This window comes from Coenobita brevimanus, chromosome 16, assembly GCF_032717465.1.
Source record: "Coenobita brevimanus isolate Jiangsu-jjx chromosome 16, ASM3271746v2, whole genome shotgun sequence".
Classification (NCBI taxonomy): Eukaryota; Metazoa; Arthropoda; class Malacostraca; order Decapoda; family Coenobitidae; genus Coenobita; species Coenobita brevimanus.
This window is the reverse complement of record NC_136969.1, coordinates 26,784,599-26,806,378: the sequence shown is the minus strand read 5'-3', so window position 1 is coordinate 26,806,378 and position 21,780 is coordinate 26,784,599. Positions and strand designations below refer to the sequence as shown.

The window sequence follows — 21,780 nt, the reverse complement described above, 5'->3', positions numbered from 1 at the left end:
TACAGAAGAAATATGTGCGGCATGTGATGTGGTGTGTGGAAGGAAGAGAAGACGGAGGGGGGTGCAAGGAACAGCGTGGTGGACTGAAGAGGTGAGACAGGCTGTGGCACAAAAGAAGAAAGCATACAATGAATGGATGAGAAATAGGGGCGTGGAAGAAGTTGAGAGGCAGAAGAGAGAGTTATATGTGGAAAGAAAGAAAGAGTTGAAAAGATTAGTAAGAGAGAGTAAGAGAGTGGATAAGGGATTTGGAAGGAATTTGAGTGTAAAGTGGAGGGACTGTAAGAAAATGTTCTGGAAAGAGGTGAAATGAGTAAGACAGGGTGGAAGTGAAGTTAGCAGGGGAGTGAAAGATAAAAATGGTAGATTACTAGTGGAGAAGGGAGAAAAAGGGAGCAGATGGAGAGAACTCTTTAAGGAATTGTTGAACGTAGAGGATGGAAGTAATGCGAGTATAAGTGGCTGGGGAATGGCTGTGAGGAGGAGGGAGGTGAGAAGACAGGAAGATATCAGTAGGATAGAAGTTGTGGAATTAAATCGGAGAAAGCCCCAGGAATTGATGGAGTGTGTGGTGAAATGCTGAAGCGTGGGGGAAAGATAGTAGTAGAATGGACGTGGAAGATGTGCAGATTGGCCTGGGAGGAAGGTAGAGTCCCGGAGGATTGGAAGTCAGGTATAATTATTCCCTTGTACAAAGGAAAAGGGGAAAAAGAAGTGTGTGGTAATCATAGGGGCATTTGTCTCCTTAGTATAATAGGAAAAATGTATGGTAGGATACTTAATGACAGAGTTAGAGAAAGAACAGAGAAATTAGTTGGAGAAGAACAAGGAGGCTTTAGGAAGGGAAGAGGTTGTGTAGATCACATATTCATTCTTAGATCTTTAGTGGAAAAGTTTCTAGAGAAGGGAAAGAAGTTGTATGCGGCTTTCATGGATTTGGAGAAAGCATATGACAGGGTGGATAGACAAGGATTGTGGAAAGTGTTAAGAATATATGGAGTAGATGGGAAGTTGTTGAATGCTGTGAAGAGTATGTACGACGGTGCAAAGGCTGCAGTGCGTGTGGATGGTGAACTAAGTGAATTTTTCTCTTTGAAAGTTGGGTTGAAACAGGGATGTGTCATGTCTCCATGGTTGTTCAATCTGTACATGGATGGGGTAATAAAAGAGGTACAAGGTAGGGTAGTGGATGTTGGAGTGGCCCTGGTGAGAGAGGATAGTGTTTGGAAACTCCCTGTACTGTTGTTTGCAGATGATACTGTGTTGTTGAGTGAAGACGAAGGGGAGCTGCAAGGCTTGGTGGATGAGTTTGGGAGAGTGTGTAAGAAACGGAATCTAAAGGTGAATGTAGGGAAGAGTAAAGTGATGGTCTTTGAGAGAGGTGAAGTCAGTGAATGTACAGTGAGGTTGGTTGGTGAGGAACCGGAAAATGTGAGTACGTTTAAGTACTTGGGTAGTGTGATGAGTAAGGATGGAGGTTTGGAGGGTGAAGTGCTTGAAAGGGTACAGCAGGGAAGAAAGGTTGCTGGTTCTTTGAAAGCAGTGATAAGAAACAGGGAAGTGAGCATGGAAGTGAAAAAGTTACTACATGACAGTATTGTGATACCAACTCTAACATATGGAAGTGAAGCTTGGACGTTGTTAGAAGGACACAAGTCAAGAGTGAGAGCAGTGGAAATGAGTTATTTAAGAGGAGCCTGTGGAGTCACATGGAGAGACAGGCTGACGAATGAGGATATAAAGGAGCATTGTGGTGTGGATGTGGATGTGATAGGAAGCGTTATGAGGAACACACTGAGGTGGTTTGGCCATGTGGAGAGGATGGAGGGTGAAAGACTGACGAAGAGAGTGTATGTGAGTGAGGTGGAGGGGGGAAGAGGGAGGGGGAGGCCGAGGACGAGATGGAGGAATGGGGTGGAGAGGTATAGGAGAGAGGGGGGTGTGAGTTGGGAGCAGGGCAGTGAAATGGCGGGGGACAGGGCGACTTGGATGCGATTTGATTGTGGCCACCCCAAATGGGATTGAGGTGTCTGGCGGTAGATAGATGGATAGATAGCTTTCAGTTTTTTTTTTTTTTTTTTTTTTTTTTTTTAATATGGATTTCAAACTACTTGAAATTCATAGAACAGTGTTTGTAGTTATAATATCAGGCAGTGGTAATCATATTACAGGGCATCGGGAAGTGTAAAGTGGACACTTCGTTACCCAATTTCAGAAGTCTCCACAAATCCTACGGTAGAAGACGAAGGCTCAACAAACATCCCAGGGGAAAGCTGAAAGTATGTGCCATATGCATATGAGGCGTCTCGTGGACAAGGGACGAATGCGCCATTTTCTTTTTTTTTTGTTATGAGCGTTTAAAGTTCAGGAATAGGTGGCAGACATAGGATATTATAGAATGGCATGTTATTATATATCATTAGAATCCTCTGGACGAGGCAAATTTATACTGCAGGAAAAAATGAAAACACACACGCACACACACACAGTAAAACACGCGATGGTGTTTTTTCAGCATATAGTAATTATTGTTCAATCATCTTGAAATTCATTCCTGTATTAGATGTAAATGAAACTAAGATACTGTGAAATTTTCAGCCAAAAATTCCCATAATTAATATTTTTCCTATAATTATTAATTAAATATTTTCATCTCCTTATCGGCAACAGGTTGTTTTATTGTGTGTATGATAACCATTATATTGTTAATGACTGACACAATGAAGTTATAATACTCACCAACTATTTACAACTCCAACCGCACACCAAGATGAAGAGGGGGGGGACCTAATGGTTAGTAGTTGAGGACGTCATCGGAGTGTAAACAAAGCTAGGCTTCATTCACGTGCTTGGCGGGATGACTAGCAGGGGTGCTAGCACGCGTCTGATTGGCTGAGAGGCGGCCCTTTAACTCTGACAGAGGGAGCCGCTCGCCCATTGGCTGGGCGCGTGCCGACATTCGCCCCTACAGCTCTGAAATCACAGACCCTCCCACCCTCCTCCTCCTCCCCTCCACGTGTGCAAAACAAGGGAGATTGAACCTAGAATTCTGAACCCACATGGGTCGGAATCGGAAAACGCTCTTCACCACGAGATTTTCAGTGCTTCCATCTATCGGAAAACATGCATAACTCATTTTTGATGGGGGTGGCGCATTCGCCCCTTGTCCACGAGACTCCTCATATATAATTTTAATATTCTAGGACTAATAACTGATTTTTGGCAAATATTTGTAAAAAGTCAGACGGAGCACGAATATCCTTGCGGGACCCGCAAGGAGTGCAAAAACAACCCCGTGGTGTAGGGGTTAAAGGCATGCAAACCAAGTCAGTAAACATGCAAGGGATATAAGTGCACCGAGTTCTATCGACTCGTATCTACCCATCTTCGGCCTTAATCCAGGAAGGGGTGGCCATGAACAATTTGCTTCCATGTCATCCACCATTAGGCTGCCCCCTCTACAAATCACATCACCCTCATTCATATACCTCTTTGCCTCATCTTGGTCTATCCCTCCTCTCTCCCCTTTGCCTTTGATAAAACTTACCTTAAAACCATTGCCCACACCTCCAAGGACGTTCTCAGCAGGAATCTTAACATCCTCAAAATACACCTCAGTTGTGTTGGATGCCTTGATTCCCATTTTCTTCTCTGGTGGACCATTGGACAAACCACCAAATGACCGCTCCACGATGAACGCTGTCACCTTGTCCTTTGTTGTGCCTGTGAATAATGGAAATTTATATCCATCTATCTATGCAGACCTGTATTTATATACAGCTACCCCAGAGGGGGTCACCATGAACAAACCACCTTCATATTACCCTGTCCTCTGTCACCAGGATGCTCTTTCTCCAATTCACACTACAATATATGTTTAATTCTCCAGATGCCGAACAATACAGAATGTTGTTTAAACAGTACAATACTTTGATGACAATGACAATGACAGTGATACATCCCTACTTACAATGACACCTAACAGTGATACATCCTCACACTAACAAATCCCTACTTACAACGTCACATTCCTACTTACCGTACCATGACAAATGACAACGACACATCCCCATTTTGACAACAGCCACAATGACACATCCCTACTTACAATGATGACAGACTGTAATTAAAGCTTACCAGTTTTGGGATCAGTGACGGGAGTCTGGGCGAACACGGTGAAAATTTCAGCCAATCCACCATTGCTGATCCAGATTTTAGACCCATTGAGGATATAATGTGATCCATCAGATGAGGGGACGGCACGGCTCCTTATGGATCCGGCGTCAGACCCACTGGATGGCTCAGTGAGTGCAAATGCCGCAATGTGTTCCCCTGAGGCTACCTTTGGGAGATACTTGGCCTTCTGCTCTGGGTTTCCTGCAATGAGGATACCCTGTGGAAAAAGAAGCTGGTTATTCTTCATCATCACCATCATCACCCATTTCCACACTTAACCCATTCCATGCTGTGTCTGTATACATATGGATAAACCAATGGTGCGAAAACTGCCAAGTCCATATATATACAGACGAACTCATAGTATCCTAAATTGCCAAGTCCATATGTGTACGGACATGGTTTTCCTCACATCTGCGCAATATTATTTGAGTCTGCCCTTAGTGTGTGACAGAAAATGAGATAAGACACCCCTCCTCCCCTCATGCAAAAAAAAAAAAAGTGAATGTGAAAATACTGTATGTAAAATTAACACGGGACACCAACTTCCCATCATCATAGTTTCCAATGTGTCCGCATTACATACATCAGGTTGCGTTTCCATGATATAAGTGCTCCATACATCCACCCACTCTGCACCACAATGGACTATCTATCCACATCAGCCACTGACAGTATCTGAAAGTAGCCATCTGATGCAAATCTGGGTCATGCCGCACTGCCAAAGACATAGTGCTTACTCTCAACTTCCAAAGTTGGAGAACTTCCAAGTGATGAACTAACTGACAGTGATGTGTAAATAGTGTATATAATGAAAGTAATATAAGTAAACGTAAGCCAATAGAAGTAAATCATAAAAATCAAGTAATGTAAGGAGAATAACGTAAGAAATATGATTTACTGTAACTAATGTGACTGTGTGCGGCATGAGTGTTTACTGTGGTTTATGTGAGTGTTTACAGCACCTTCTACTAATACAGCAAAATAATAAAAAAAAGATAATGAACATGAAAATACGTGAAATTAGCACAGAACACCAACTTCCCATCATCATAGTTTTGACTGTGGCCACATTACGTACACCAGGTTGCGTTTGCATACTACGAGTACTACATGCATCCAGTCACTCCTCACCAAATTGGACTATCTATCCACATTAGTCGCTGGTGGTATCAGAAAGTTGCCATCTGATGCAAATCTGGGCGTGCTGGACCAAAACATGTTTTCGGGTGGAAAATAGCCAAAGTGAGCACTTTTACTATCGTTAAGCTTATTTTGAGCACTTTTCAGGTCTATTCATAAAAAAAAAAAAAAAAAAAAAAAAAACGGAAGAAAGTTGAAAATGGCTGGCATTCTAGCTAACTTTGTCGTCCAGACCCTTGGCAATCTAGGCAAAAAAGCTGACAAAGGCTCCGGCACAGAACGGGTTAAGCATGAGGTGGGAAAGGATCCAGAAAACAAGGAAACAAAGTTACTACTACTAATTTACTGCAATACGTATGTACAGATGGTGCGAAGGCTGCAGTGCGTGTGGATGGTGAACTAAGTGAATTTTTCTCTTTGAAAGTTGGGTTGAAACAGGGATGTGTCATGTCTCCGTGGTTGTTCAATCTGTACATGGATGGGGTAATAAAAGAGGTACAAGGTAGGGTAGTGGATGTTGGAGTGGCCCTGGTGAGAGAGGATAATGTTTGGAAACTCCCTGTACTGTTGTTTGCAGATGATACCGTGTTGTTGAGTGAAGACGAAGGGGAGCTGCAAGGCTTGGTGGATGAGTTTGAGAGAGTGTGTAAGAAACGGAATCTAAAGGTGAATGTAGGGAAGAGTAAAGTGATGGTCTTTGAGAGAGGTGAAGTCAGTGAATGTTCAGCGAGGTTGGATGGTGAGGAATTGGAAAATGTGAGTACGTTTAAGTACTTGGGTAGTGTGATGAGTAAGGATGGAGGTTTGGAGGGTGAAGTGCTTGAAAGGGTACAGCAGGGAAGAAAGGTTGCTGGTTCTTTGAAAGCAGTGATAAGAAACAGGGAAGTGAGCATGGAAGTGAAAAAGTTACTACATGACAGTATTGTGATACCAACTCTAACGTACGGAAGTGAAGCTTGGACGTTGTTGGAAGGACACAAGTCAAGAGTGAGAGCCGTGGAAATGAGTTATTTAAGAGGAGCCTGTGGAGTCACATGGAGAGACAGGCTGACGAATGAGGATATAAAGGAGCGTTGTGGTGTTGATGTGGATGTGATAGGAAGCGTTATGAGGAACACACTGAGGTGGTTTGGCCATGTGGAGAGGATGGAGGGTCAAAGACTGACGAAGAGAGTGTATGTGAGTGAGGTGGAGGGGGAAAGAGGGAGGGGGAGGCCAAGGATGAGGTGGAGAGATGGGGTGGAGAGGTATATGAGAGAGGGGGGTGTAAGTTGGGAGCAGGGGAGTGAAATGGCGGGGAACAGGGCGACTTGGAGGCGATTTGTTTGTGGCCACCCCAAACGGGATTGAGGCGTCTGGCAATAGATAGATAGACGTATGTACACAGAGATTTTCTAACATTTGTTTACAGCTGGTTATCACCATATTATGGGAAAAGCTTCAATTAAAGACTAAGGAGTGTGACCTCAGGGATAAGTGATTGAATAGGGAGTCTGCCACAGACTGAGTAGTATGGAAAGCTGCCATTAGGTGACCAAGGCCAACACATGCAAGTAAGTTACGGTCTTTACAAATGATACTATACAACAATCACCACATTAAGGGGCTGTGACTACAGCACATTCTACAGTACTGCCTATTAAAGTTTAACTGCTACCTATAAAGCTATCCGCCAGTTTCCATATTTTTCAGAAGAGAAACAAATGTACCAAAAAGTCTAAGATAGTACTACAGAGAACATCCCTGATTATGAAGACTGTACCTGTTTTAGCCGGTAGAAAAAAGTGAGAAATACACAACCTGAGGTATCAGACGAATTTCATCCAGTGAGATATCAAATAACCACGTTTCTAAGTATGGTATACTATACCTTGAAGCCAATAGACTGATGAGCTCCGAGGGTGACACCAATGCCCAGATCATGTGAGCCAACAATCTCCACAAGACGGGCATACTGGGTGTTGCTTAGGCCTACACCACCCAGCTCTTGTGGCACCTGGTAGTGGAGCATAAATTTTGTAAATCAATAAATAATGGTACAAATGTATACTGTATAAATAAATACAAATAAATAAGCATATACAGTAAAAAATCAATAACCATCATCATCATCATCCTGACCTTCTCACCATCTAAGAAAGACATAAGGTAGGATCCACAATGATTCCTGCTCACCCTTCTACCATATTACAAACTGTTCCTTGTGTAGTCAAGCAATGCTCTGACCCTTACCACCTGACAACAGGCCTTTGTTTGGTGTGAATCCCTGGTGACAACTTTCCTCTAGTCAGGAGTAGGATAAGAGGGTGTACTGAAACTATGGCTTCAGACTCTCCACAGATAGACATTTTAATCCCAGTATGGGTGGCATAGCCCGTCAATCATTACAATGCCCTCCCTCAAATACTTCCATCCCATCCCTCATCTCATCCTTGTCTCCTTCATTTCACTCACATAAACTACCAGTCAATCTCCACATAACCAAACCATTTTAGGGAACTTCCAACACTTTCTAGTACATCCATATCAAAGCCATAACTCTTCTTAACCCCTTAAACGCGGATCGTCGCGTTTGCGACACTCGCCATAAAGGACATAATGGCGGAGCGTCGCGTTTGCGATTCGAGTTAATTTTTAATAAACGCGGGCAAGGATGTTCCAGCTGGTATTGTCTATCAGTACCACCACCCTTTAGCTACAATTAGCATACTTTACCTTTGTACTACTGACCTCCGTTGTTGCCAAGTATCGCGTTTTTTCCCCCCTCCCCCCCCACCACGGCCCAGCCAGCCTGGCTGTGATACATGGCAGCGCTCTGACTGCTCAGAACTGTATATCTGCGCTCTCCTCTCACAAGCAGTTTTATGCTAATAGGAAACACTTGTTTCCCCAGTTGTAACACTAGCTTTTTTTCGCATGGTTTGCCCCTGTTTAGCGTCAGTTTACCGCAGGCTTTCAAAGTGACATTATGGCGAGTTCTAGCTCTTCCGAGTCAGTGCAAGCGGCAGACAGGAACGAGAATAAAGTGACGGGGGTAAGGCAGAATAAAAAGCGCACCGCGGTGATCTTTTGGGAAGTAATATGATTGAAAATAATGTAGTACTGTATACATGTTTTTAGCTGTGAAAATGGAAATGTTTGTTGAGTGACGGGAAGACCGCCGCCGCGCTGCATGTCGGCCGTACGCTCCGTTGATTTTAGCCTTATTTTCAGTGCTTATTGTACAAATACGGATTCCAAACTACCTTTACGTTGTAGTATAAAGTTTACTGTGACAGAATGAGGCTGTGGTAGAAGGGAAACCGGGTTGCTGGAGGTGTGAAAGTGAAGAAATGGTTCCCCAACTTTGCAAGTCTCCACAAGTCCTTGGGTAGTCCATGAAGGCTCAACACCTGTCTCTGGAGAAAGCTGAATGTAAGTACTATCTGCCATACCAAGTATAATGTTCTAGGGTTAATCTCTGATTTTTGGCTAATATTTTCCTACAGGTACTCAGACCGCGATACAACCCCGACACTCGGGGGGGGGGTCGACTGTTCATGGCCGCGTTTAAAGGGTTAACCTCCTCATTTGTCTGTCTGCCTCTCCATTTAACTCCCCACACTCCTCTCTCCTTAACGTCCTCATCTCTCTCTCTCTTCACATAGCTCCACACACTATCTCCTCATTTGTCTGCCTCTCCACATGGCTCCACACACTCCTCTCTCCTTTACCTTCTCATTTGTCTGTCCATCTCTCCACTTAATTCCACACACCTGTCTCAAATACCTCACTGTATATTCATGGACTTGCTACACCCCACCCCACACAAACCTCTTCTCCCACCATTTACTGACCTGCAGACCAAAGGCTCCTAATTCCCTCAGTCCCTGTAGTGTGGTCTCGTCAATCATCTCCATGGTGTCGTTCTTCAAACCATCGTTGGATTCCTACAAGCCAAAATAGTTGTATTTTAGTGATGGCATGTGCTTACAACCTTACAAGCAGTTATAAGTCAGGGATGTGTTCAAAACAAACTAAGCTTTTTACTTTAATCATCCCTCTCTATTTTTTCCACTGAATGTTATGAACATTTACAAAATATAATCTTATAGCAATCATTAACTTTCTAAGCAAAATAACATTCACTGGATTATAAAGCTTACAGCCCAGATACACAGAAAAGGGTAACCATTCAAAAATGATGTGCAAGTTCTTACCTTGTCGAATATGAGATCAACCTCTCCATTCCATCCTTCCACCTCAATTTCTGTTTCCCTCTCCCCTTCCACCACACTCACACAAACTCTCTTTGGTACACAGCCCTGTTCACTGGGTACAACACAGGTAATTCCTCTCCAAGGTCATGCCAATTCATATGGTCTTTATCATCTCTCAGACTTAAACCCTACTTACCCATCTGGAAGAAGTTTCCTGAGGATTTACCATTATCACCACCACTATACAGATAGAGGATTCAGTGAAAGCCATTCCTTGATCTTAAACCCTAACTCTTCTTATTCACCTCAAAGAAATTTTCAGTGGGCTCTATCTGAATCTCCAAAGCTTCCTCATGCTCCTCCAGCAGTTCATATGAATAGGGGATTCAGTGACAGCCTTTCTTGCTCACCTGAAAGAATTTTTCAGTGGGGTCTACCAGCATCTCCAAAGTCTCCTTCTGTTCATCTGTGAGCACATAGGGGTAGGGGATGGCCTGCTCAGTAACTGCTGCCCCTCGGAACATATTTATGACGAAGGACTTGCTGGGTCTGACCTCTTTGATCATCTTGCGTTCCTTCCCAGCAGGTTTTTCCGATGGCTGGGGTGCAGTGGACTGCAACCTGAGGTGGGAAGAACTTGTGGGCAAAAACTGAAATAATAAAAGGCTCTGATCTAAACTAAAATGCATAAGCTCTAACTCAACAAAAATTCCTATCCCATTCACCTCAGTTGATGGCAGTGTACACTTGTGAGCCATAAATGACAAAAGAAGATACTACTACTTCTATGCATCACTTCCTTAATATTTATTCACAGCTAGCACCACATTTTACTACCTGCTGTACCGATCTCCAGCAACAGCTCAGTATTCAATAGGGTGAGGAAGTATTTTTTTTGTCAGATGAGAGTAAACCAGTTACAGGATCCACAAGTAACAGTGTCATCATGAACTGCATCTCGTGTAGGCTAGTCTGGCAAAGCTCTCATCCCCCATCTTATCACTGGACAACATATCTTCATTCCTGGCGATGATTTCCCTCCACCACAAGTAGGATTAGAAAGTAATAAGACACCAGATCTCATGAATATACAGTCACAGACATCTGCCTAATATCATACTGGTTGTACTTCCCACTTCCCTTTGGTGGCTAATATTTCTAAGCTTAGAGTGATTTTGTATGCTTGTGTGTCCTTAGATGATTCTCTCTTTATACTCCACCTTTTCTACTCTTCATTTTCCTCTGGTAACTAATATTCCCAAGCTGAGAGAAGCATGGTATGTTTTTTTGCCCACAGATGACCCTCTCTGGTATGATGTATCAGGAAATAAAGTGATGGACGTGCCATATATGTGAAGCAGATTGTGAAATACAGTAACAGACAAACTTTCACCCCTCTTATCTCACTCATGTATCTACCCGACTCCTTTCATCACACTAAGAAAACCCACACATCATGATAAGGTATTTCTAGCTGTTTTCTGCATATGCCTTTTTGTGATCATGCAACCATTCTTCTACTCTTACCACTTCTCTTACCTATAAACTATTCAACTATTTAATTTTCACACAGCAATATCACCAAGTACCTTACTCTTGAAGTCTTTTTATCTCATGCTTGCTACCTTCTGACAATCATATCCAAACACAGAGACAATTACTGTACAGATGTAAATTCCTCCCTACCCCCCGCCAAAAGGAAAGCAACCTCCAATTGGTCAAAATGATCATGGTTAAATGTCATGCAATACACATCCCCCACAGAAGTAAATTTCAGGTATTCAAATGATACCATAACGTAGCATAGAGAGAAAATAATAATTCTTTCACTTTAACTCAGGACATAATTTTGTCCTGTGATTATTTCACAGAGCTCTGTGCTAGAAAAAGACATGGTTATAATTCTACAGTCTTTTACACAGCACTTCTTGTGACCAGCATTATATTCTAGTACTTACTGCTACAAGTCAGCACTCAATATGTGCACATGGCAAATTTAGGCCAAGTTAAAGTGATGAAAGTATCATGTACTGTACAGTATGCTCTTTTTACTTTAATTTGGCCTAAAACTGCTATCTCTCCATTTTGAAAGCTTAGTTGTTGCAATAGGTTAACATTAAAGTATGATGCTAATCATGAAGCAGTGCTAAATAATAGATGCAGAGCCATAATAGTCTTTTTTCTGCCAATAAGCTATGTGAAATAAGCTGCAGAGAGGCAAAAATTTGGGCCAAGTTAAGGTAAAAGAAGTATAATACTGTACTAGCATTTTTCTTCATCTCATAGCATTCAGTCCACCTGCAACCTTTTCAGGACTTGTTATTACACACATTGTCTGGGCCAGACAGTTCAAGGTCAGAGAAACCCACATCAATATTCCTCACCTCCATAAGTAGCAATAGCAGTGCAAGGACTAAGGGTTGCTTCCTCAGCTGTAGATTTTTGTCAATCCTTTGAATCTGAGACATGTATTTCATTTTATTCCTAGTATCAAGAGATGATTAAGATAATGAGAGATTTTACATAATGGAAGGGTTAGAGATAGCTTTTACTAACTCCTCCACCACCAGATCTCTCTCCTACTCTGAACAGAATCATCAGATGGTAGCAAGAATAAATCAGAATACACATCGTCAGAGTAAAGTGTTTAAGGTGATATTCAACAAACTTTTACTCCACTGTTTTGCTTCCATAATCGCCTTGGACGGCTCTGCTTATGAGTATATAAATCATAAATGCTGCAGTTATGAACCAATTAATGGTTGTATAACCAATCATGTTAGGATGGCTGTGACTGGGCCATATAGCTATAGACAGATCACAAAAGCAGCCCCCTGCAAGGAACAGTAAGCATTAACTTAAGCCTACTTCTTAAGCATTAATATGGATAGAGGACACTACGTAAACAAAATCAACCAAGACCTAACCTAACTATGAAAGCCATATAGCTATACAGTTTAGGAGGAAGGATGCCAAGGCTTGGACTAGAGTACATGTGGCTTTCATAGTAGTCTGTGTAATATCCACAAATGAGGTTGTGCAACTAAGTGTCTCTATAAATTAGTGGCCTTAACTTTAACAAGGGTTTGTCCTGTGCCCCCACTCCAGTTAAGATAAAGACACCATTATTCTTAAAGTTATGTGATAAGAATGTTTACCTGCATCAACACCCAGCCAAGTCACCCTCAAGATAAGATAACCACATGATGCAAACTTTTATCCACAATAAGGTCAAAGTATCATGATTACAAAAATGACAGAACAAAGTACAAAAGTTAAGAGGTTACTGGGGATATTAATTTCAGTAAGAATCTTGCATACATAGGCTAATCTAAAAAGGCTGTTTCATCAACTCAATAAAGTATAGCATTTAACATTCAATTCTATTCATCTATCAACCAATCCTGTACTGTCCTATCATAAGTGTAGGGAGGCAAGTGACGGCTTGCCTAATTATTTAAACATAAGGCAATTTACTAGCTCCTGAGTGATATTATGTAATCAGTAAATTCCAACCACTTCTGGAACATGAACCTATATAGGCCACATCCACCTGGAGTACCTAAATCTACTAGACAACAAGGCTACTCAGAGTATAGGAAATCATTTGACTTGTCACTCAGTGTAATCAACAAAAGATGGCACTAAACCCTGTGAGTGGATAATGCATGTCCTTACTTCAAAATTTAAAATCTAACAAGTATTATCATGTGAACCTAGTATAGACATTAATTCTCTTATGTCTGCCCTACAGCTAACAGAAGCCTATAAAAAAAAAAAAAAAAAAAATCCCATACTGCCTTGGTGGAATGAAGCCAAAAATTATAATGCCTATACAGTTATGAGCAATTTTTTTTCTCTTTTTCTCACAAAATGTTCTGTCATCTCAGTTAGGGGTATAGAGCCAAGAGAGGAAGAGGGTAGTGCCAGGGCAAAGATGAGTGTGCCAAGTTGTGTGTGTGTGTGTGTGTGTGTGTGTGTTTGGAGAGAGAGAGAGAGAGAATCAGAATACATAGTGGCACCAAGTAAGGAATAAGCATGGCAAAGACAGTAAGAATGGTGACAAGAATATACAATTATACCATGCCATGAATAATGATGTTGCCTATATGGGGAAAAGGTAGGTACCAAGGCTAAAGAGAGTGCTATTACCTTCACTAGACTACTGAACTAAACTCTCAGATTCCTATGAACTGGAAAAGAATGCTACACCTGTTCTGACTACCAATGGGATAATGGAGACAATATTAACACCTGCAAGCTCCTATGGCTCACTTTCAGCTGAATAAAACTGAGGTTACGTACCATATTATAATTATAGTACCGGTACCATACCAGAACCATGTGCCCATAAGAGAGTTAATCAAGATGTGAGATAAAGACAGCTACAGCACTTCATTTCCCTTTATAACTCAAAAGACGTCACTTTCATTTTTGTCTTGTTGCTACCAAATGATTGTATGTTATTTTTATTTTTATTATTATTATACGCAACGTTGGGTCTGGTTAGTACTTGGATGGGTGACCCACTGGGAACACCAGATGCTGTTGGCATAACGTTCTCCCTATGTGTCAAGTGGGGTTGATGGAGGATTAGTGCCCCTCCCTGTAAAACAATTAACTCTAAGCCCTTGGCCACCCCGTTTGGAATACATGGTGTCTGGCAATGATGATGATGATGATTATTACAGTAATCACTCTAATATCCGGATGCCCAATATCCGAACATCCCCACTATCCGGACATAAGAATGTTTCATACTGTACTTTTTTCCATACTATACTGACCTCATTTCACTCTTTAATGTCCTTTATTGGTGTGAATAGGGTGTTAGGAGCTATGCATGTGCAGTAGGAAAGTGTTTTTCTGAGTTAGGCTAGGTTAGGGTCCATAAGTACCAGTCCAGGAGCCAGTCACCAGAATGTTTATTATTGTATGAACCTACTTCTAAACCTTCATTTTATGTTTCTTTTGCATTTATTTCAGTCATTTATGTGCCTTATTGGTGTGATTTGGGTCTTAAATAGGTGCTATGCATGTCCAGAGGGAGTTGTACTGTATAGGTGTTTCTCTGAGTTAGGGTCCATAAGTACAAGTCCATAAGCTGGGGCCCAATATCCGGACAGAACCAATATCCGGACCTACCTATGGCTCTATTACGTCGGATATTGGAGTGATTACTGTATTATTATTATTATTATTTTTTTAAAGCTACATCTACCTCTTTCCAGTTCACAGTTCAAAGACTCCCCTAAACTGAGTAAAATCATGTGAAGAAAGCACAAATAAATGGCATTTCTTTTAGGAGTACCACTAAGGTGCAGTGACTCATTCTCAGCTAAATAAAATCATTTTACATTAGCTGGAACAACATGCAGAAATTGTCTAATCATAAGTAGGTTAATAATGAAAGTACCAACACTCTCAAGCCTCTAATTTTACTCCTAGCTGAATATTTTTGTCTCACATCAGCTGGGGGGAAAGGGAGTCTGACCATGTGGGATAAGGAGGGAGGGATAAAAGGCAGGTGGACAGATACAGTATTAAGGTGTAAACTGCATACAAAGAAGGCAGGGCCAGGTTTATCTGGGTCTGAATGGGGTACAGGAAGGATAATGATGAGTCGTTTGCAGTGTATATGCATGAGGTCGGATGGGGCTAAGTGCAGGGAGGGTGGACGTGTGGAGGGTGAGTGTGGGAGGCGTGAGTGCAATGAAGGTGAACGTGAGAAGGGTGGAGGTGAGACTGTCTAGGCATAAATAAATAAAGTTAAGAATGGCGGAGGTGAATATAAAATGAATAGAGTGCAGATTAAGGAAGATGAAGGCAAGTAAAAAATAAAAATAAAGTAGGTATAAGAATGACTATGTGAATATATGGGGCATGCTGAGAAGTGGAATGAATGCAGGTGGGTATATATACAAGTATGGAGGTGGAAGTGAATCTATGGTTAAGAATGGGGCATGGGGATGAATTTGGGCAATTATAAATAAGAGAATGGAGGGTGCAATGAGTGTATGGGTAACATGAGGATGAGTTTGGGTGAGTATAAATCCATGAATGGACGATGGGGGAGTAAAAACAATGTACTGTAGGTGAATACAGGCATATACAAATGGTGGTGAATGTAAATATTGGTAGAGTATATTGGGTGGCAGGGAGTAAAAATGGTGCTGGGGAGTATAAGTGGATTTAAATACCATGGTGGGGGGTGAGTATGTATGGGTTCACAGTACTATATAAAGAATAGCGGAGTTGGGTGGGAATACAAAAGGGTAAGAGGAAGTGTGGGGATCATTCTGAGTGGGTATATATAAAATAAGAAGGGTGGTGGAACATAAGGGTGGGTCTAAATACAGCACAGTATCATAAGTGTATAGAGGGTTAGGTTAAGGAAAATACAGTACAGTACAGTAACAGGTTGGATAAGAATATATGAGGGTATGGGAGGGAAGCAGTGAATATGGGTGAGTAGCACTACAGCAGTAGTAGTAGTAAAGTACTATAGTAGCAGTAGTAGTAATAGTACAGTATTATAGTAGTAGTAGCAGTAACAACAGTACAGTACTGTAGTAGTGTCTGCAACTTAAGGCTAATCTGAATGTGAACCCAGTGAACTGCAGGCTGAATTTGCCCCTCTCCAGCAGTCAACCCTCTTTATTTGGGGGAGGCGGTGGCTCAATCGGTAGAGTTGGCCTGCAGTCCTGACAGACGCGGGTTCAAATCTCGCTGAGGCAGGGAACAGTTTAAGGATTTGAATTTCATAAAATCAGACTTTACTGATCTACCAGAAGACCCACCGACATGTCGTAAAAATACCCCCGTTAATACCAATACACCAGTCCTGTATGAGACCGCCCTAGCATGTATTCAGTATGGACGGTGGGTGTTAGCGCCGAAGTGGTGACATGTAGAGGTGTACATACGTAGGAGGACTACTGGGCCTTGAAAGCAGGCTGTGAAGCCTATGGCCAGAGTCGGTCACATAAAAAAAAAAAAAAAAGGGGGTTACGGAGGGAGATGAGTGATATTTGTATAATTGGGCATTGAAGCCATCCAGTTGTATCAGTATCACCAAAGGAAAGCATCCCTCTCCTATGGGTGAGTATAAATAGCAGTGGGAAGGGTGTGAATAAGTTTGGTGATGATGATTCAGTATAAAAAAATAAATGGGTAGGTGCACAGACAAAATGGTAGGAGGGGAAGATGGGATGGCTGTACAGTAAATATGAGTAATAACAGTGTGGATATAGCAATTATGGATCTATACAAATAACAGTGAGGAGGTTGGGTATAAAAATAAACAAGGGTGTAGAAACAGAAAGGTAAAGGGAGGGTGGGGATACACATGTAAGCTAGTGACATACACAGACTGGCAGTGGGCCATGGCAGGCAAGGCCAAGAACCCATACTGCCATCCTATTTTGCAACGCAGTATGGTGCACATGTGACTGTCATAAGACTTATTCAACTGCATCATTTCTGTCTTAACTACAGGATCTATTGCCTTAATCTTGTATGGGGAGGCTACAAACAAATTTCCCTGTCATCCTGTCCTTTGCCTGCTCTCTCTCTTCAACTCACATCCCCCTCATCTCCACTCCATCCCTACATCTCATTTTCAGTACCCCTCCTCTTCATCTGAGCTACCCTCTCATTCTCCATCAAAATAATCCAGTCAACTAATACATCAGAACAATGTTGTATATAATGTAAAAGAAAATTTAACTAACTGATGACAGTATAATAATTACTAAAGTAAAATTAACCTTATATTATTTTCTGTGAGCATTTTCATGTTTTAATGTTTTTAATTCATGGTGGAATTTACTTTTTTTTATTTTTAATCCCCCGTGGCACTGAAGGCAGTCAGGCGCCATCTTGTGCATTGCTGAAGACAGACATCATCACTGAATACTATTTTGCCAAGACTTACCCTTATCAATGTGGATTTATCTAAACCAAACCTAAATATCCATACTGTAACCCAACCAAATTTATCCTAAACTACTTAATGCTAACCTAACATACCTCTTATACAAACATGTTTAACTTGTTGGTTTCTTTCGTACTTAAAAATGCACTTCTGTTACCTTTACAGTCACTGAATCAATTCAGAGGTATTTTAGATGAAATTATAGTTTCAGCCAAAAAACAGAACTATGAGATTTTGATTTACTTTTTCGATATTTTTGGCAATTCCAAGACACTTTTTTTCTATGGCATTTCATCACAAATTATTTTCATTTTACTCTTGAAAATAACCTAACCTAACCATGAAGAGTAATATAGAAATTTGTGATGAAAATGCTAGAGGAAAAATGCATGAATTGTATTTTAAAAATCTCGTAATTATTTTTGATGGAAACTAATTTTTTTCTTAACTTTGGGGTGGTTCTATGCCTCCTTGAAGAATACCTAATCATCATAAATTTCAGTACGTTCAAATGTCTGAAATCTACATGTCTGAATCAGATTTACCCCTATACTACTGAAATATACTGCACCATAGTCTGATAACGTAAAACCATAAAAATTACATTACAGTATTGTGCATCAAGGTACAGTACTCACCATCCACTTAACGTAACGACAATGAGTGCCAAGACAAGACAAACAGCCTTCTGTAACTCAGGAACTATTTAACCAGAGACGTCCCGTCGACGTATGGGTACGTTGCAACATTTTGCATTTGCCAGTCCTGACGATGTACTGGTACATTGTGCAATTGCAAGGTCCCTAATTTGCATAATATTCAATTTTCGCGCGTGATTTTTCGTACGTATACACGGGACACCTTCCTCTATTCCTCTACAAGATGCCAAGCAGGGACAATGCCTTACACCGCATAACCTCCTCCCCCCCATTGTCTCAGCAATTCACCTGTTACCAGTGACCTGGTCAATAAAGACATTCAGGGCCAGAGTGATTCCCCAGTCGATGACAATATGGAGGCCAAAGTTTACATAGCATTAGAGGAAGAAACAGTCAGAAATGATGATCAGATAATGTGGCAAAAGAAGGTCAGGAATGATGATGAGTTAGTGAGTGAAATAATGCTTATAATGCCTATATTAGTTTGAAAACCAATATACTTTTGTACTACATATAAATTCGTACCAAATAAATAAATAAATACCGTTTATGAGTGGTGTGGAATAGTTATCCTCCCATAGAACTCATTTTTTTTGCGCTAGCCTGATAGAAAACCCTGTAAAGTAAGGAGGTACTCCTACCTGTATTGAGTTTTTTAAACCTCAGGTGAGCGATTTCTCTATGAATTTTCAATGTTTCTCACCAAAAGCGAAGGTTTTAGCCAAAAAAAAAAATATTTTCCAAAAATGGTCAGGACTGGGGGGTGTCAGAGGTGCAAAAGTGCTTGGGACGTGACGGGTTAAAAACAGTAGTAGTCTATCTATCTATCTATTGCCAGACGCCTCAATCCCGTTTGGGGTGGCCACAAACAAATCGCCTCCAAGTCGCCCTGTCCCCCGCCATTTCACTCCCCTGCTCCCAACTCACACCCCACTCTCTCATATACCTCTCCACCCCATCCCTCCATCTCATCCTTGGCCTCCCTCTCCACCTCACTCACATACACTCTCTTCGTCAGTCTTTCACCCTCCATCCTCTCCACATGGCCAAACCACCTCAGCGTGTTCCTCATAACGCTTCCTATCACATCCACATCCACACCACAACACTCCTTTATATCCTCATTCATCAGCCTGTCTCTCCATGTGACTCCACAGGCTCCTCTTAAATAACTCATTTCCACTGCTCTCACTCTTGACTTCTGTCCTTCCAACAACGTCCAAGCTTCACTTCCGTATGTTAGAGTTAGTATCACAATACTGTCATGTAGTAACTTTTTCACTTCCATGCTCACTTCCCTGTTTGTTATCACTGCTTTCAAAGAACCAGCAACTTTTCTTCCCTGCTGTACCCTTTCAAGCACTTCACCCTCCAAACTTCCATCCTTACTCATCACACTACCCAAGTACTTGAACGTACCCACATTTTCCAATTTCTCACCATCCAACCTCGCTGTACATTCACTAACTTCACCTCTCTCAAAGACCATCACTTTACTCTTCCCTACATTCACCTTTAGATTCCGTTTCTTACACACTCTCCCAAACTCATCCACCAAGCCTTGCAGCTCCCCTTCGTCTTCACTCAACAACACTATCCTCTCTCACCAGGGCCAATCCAACATCCACTACCCTACCTTGTACCTCTTTTATTACCCCATCCATGTACAGATTGAACAACCATGGAGACATGACACATCACTGTTTCAAACCAACTTTCAAAGAGAAAAATTCACTTAGTTCACCATCCACACGCACTGCAGCCTTCGCACCATCGTACATACTTTTCACAGCATTCAACAACTTCCCATCTACTCCATATATTCTTAACACTTTCCACAATCCTTGTCTATCCACCCTGTCATATGCTTTCTCCAAATCCATGAAAGCCGCATACAACTTCTTTCCCTTCTCTAGAAACTTTTCCACTAAAGATCTAAGAATGAATATACATGTGATCTACACGACCTCTTCCCTTCCTAAAGCCTCCCTGTTCTTCTCCAACTAATTTCTCTGTTCTTTCTCTAACTCTGTTAATAAGTATCCTACCATACACTTTTCCTACTATACTAAGGAGACAAATGCCCCTATGATTACCACACACTTCTTTTTCCCCTTTTCCTTTGTACAAGGGAATAATTATACCTGACTTCCAATCCTCCGGGACTCTACCTTCCTCCCAGGCCAATCTGCACATCTTCCACATCCATTCTACTACTATCTCTCCCCCATGCTTCAGCATTTCACCACACACTCCATCAATTCCTGGGGCTTTCTCCGATTTAATTTTCTTCATTGCTTCCACAACTTCTATCCTACTGATTTCTTCCTGTCTTCTCACCTCTCTCCTTCTCCCAGCCATTCCCCAGCCACTTATACTCACATTACTTCCATCCTCTATGTTCAACAATTCCTTACAGTGTTCTCTCCATCTGCTCCCTTTTTCTCCCTTCTCCACTAGTAATCTACCATTTTTATCTTTCACTCCCCTGCTAACTTCACTTCCACCCTGTCTTACTCTTTTCACCTCTTTCCAGAACATTTTCTTACAGTCCCTCCACTTTACACTCAAATTCCTTCCAAATTCCTCATCCACTCTCTTCTTACTAATCTTTTCACCTCTCTCTTTCTTTCTACATATAACTCTCTCTTCCGTAGTAGTAATAATAATAATAAAATAATAATAATAACCGCATTGCCAACAAACTGATGTGAGAGGTAGGGGACAGCTGCTCACCAAATGTCACTCAGGGAAGTGACTGGCCACTCCCCTTAAATGTATGGACCGATTACACTAGCCTCGGGCCCTGGGCAATAAGGGATGATGCAGAATAAGACTATGCCTAACGACGTAGCACTCCTGTAAAATTATGTCCTTAATGGGCCTATTTATAAAATACAAAAATTGATGGTATAGTCATTATAATCTCAAATGTTTTAAACAGTTTGATTTGAATACTTAAAAACCACCGATCCTGAAGCAAACTTTTACTTAAATGAAATTCCTACAGCTACAAATAAGGAAGCTAGAAAATAGGTTACTCATCAAGGCCATCGCCAGCTTATGCAGTCGAGAGTTAACGCATTTACCTTCCGTTACTACGCAATTTCAGTAACGAAAAACGCTGTGGGACCCAAATTCACATACCTGGTCAAGGCTGGAGCTAATTCCTTGGTAAGCCCGGCCCTAGGAAGAGCAAAGATAATTCTTGTTGAGCGCATCATCTTCAACACTTCCCCTTCGTGTCACAGCCAAGAACTGAGCTTACGTCACATGAATGATCTGGCCTCTGTAGACTGCCAAGGTTGCCAAGTCGGTATGATGTCGCTCTGAGGACCGGGAAAAGTTGCTATTTGCCAAATATCCCTTTCACAACTCGATACATATTAATGATCGTGTGTGTGTATCCATCTATCTATCTATATCTATCTATCTATCTATCTATATATATATATATATATATATATATATATATATATATATATATATATAAAATTATAAAGCCAAACCCTTTTATTTAGCTAGAGAAACCCAAAGTATAAAAAATTAGGACAACCTTTAACAAGTTTCTGGTAAATTTCTGCTACTTTGACTAATATCCCAGTGAGGGTTTATACTACGTGGCCGATCATCACTGCTTGAGACGTCTTCTTATATGCAGTACATA

General features: G+C 41.4%; 1 protein-coding gene across 1 annotated transcript in view; it reads right to left on the bottom strand.

Annotated features, from left to right (window-relative positions):
• Acadvl (Acyl-CoA dehydrogenase very long chain) overlaps positions 1-21,353 on the bottom strand; it is a 31,690-nt gene extending 10,337 nt beyond the window's left edge. Inside the window, exons 1-6 of the mRNA XM_080265790.1 lie at positions 21,261-21,353; positions 9,929-10,139; positions 9,156-9,248; positions 7,190-7,315; positions 4,138-4,393; positions 3,548-3,723 (exon numbers count right to left, since the gene is read on the bottom strand). Of these exons, the coding sequence (XP_080121916.1) occupies positions 3,548-3,723; positions 4,138-4,393; positions 7,190-7,315; positions 9,156-9,248; positions 9,929-10,139; positions 21,261-21,337 (939 nt within the window). The 5' untranslated portion in view covers positions 21,338-21,353. The remainder of the gene's footprint in view (positions 1-3,547; positions 3,724-4,137; positions 4,394-7,189; positions 7,316-9,155; positions 9,249-9,928; positions 10,140-21,260) is intronic.
• Positions 21,354-21,780: the final 427 nt, after the last annotated feature.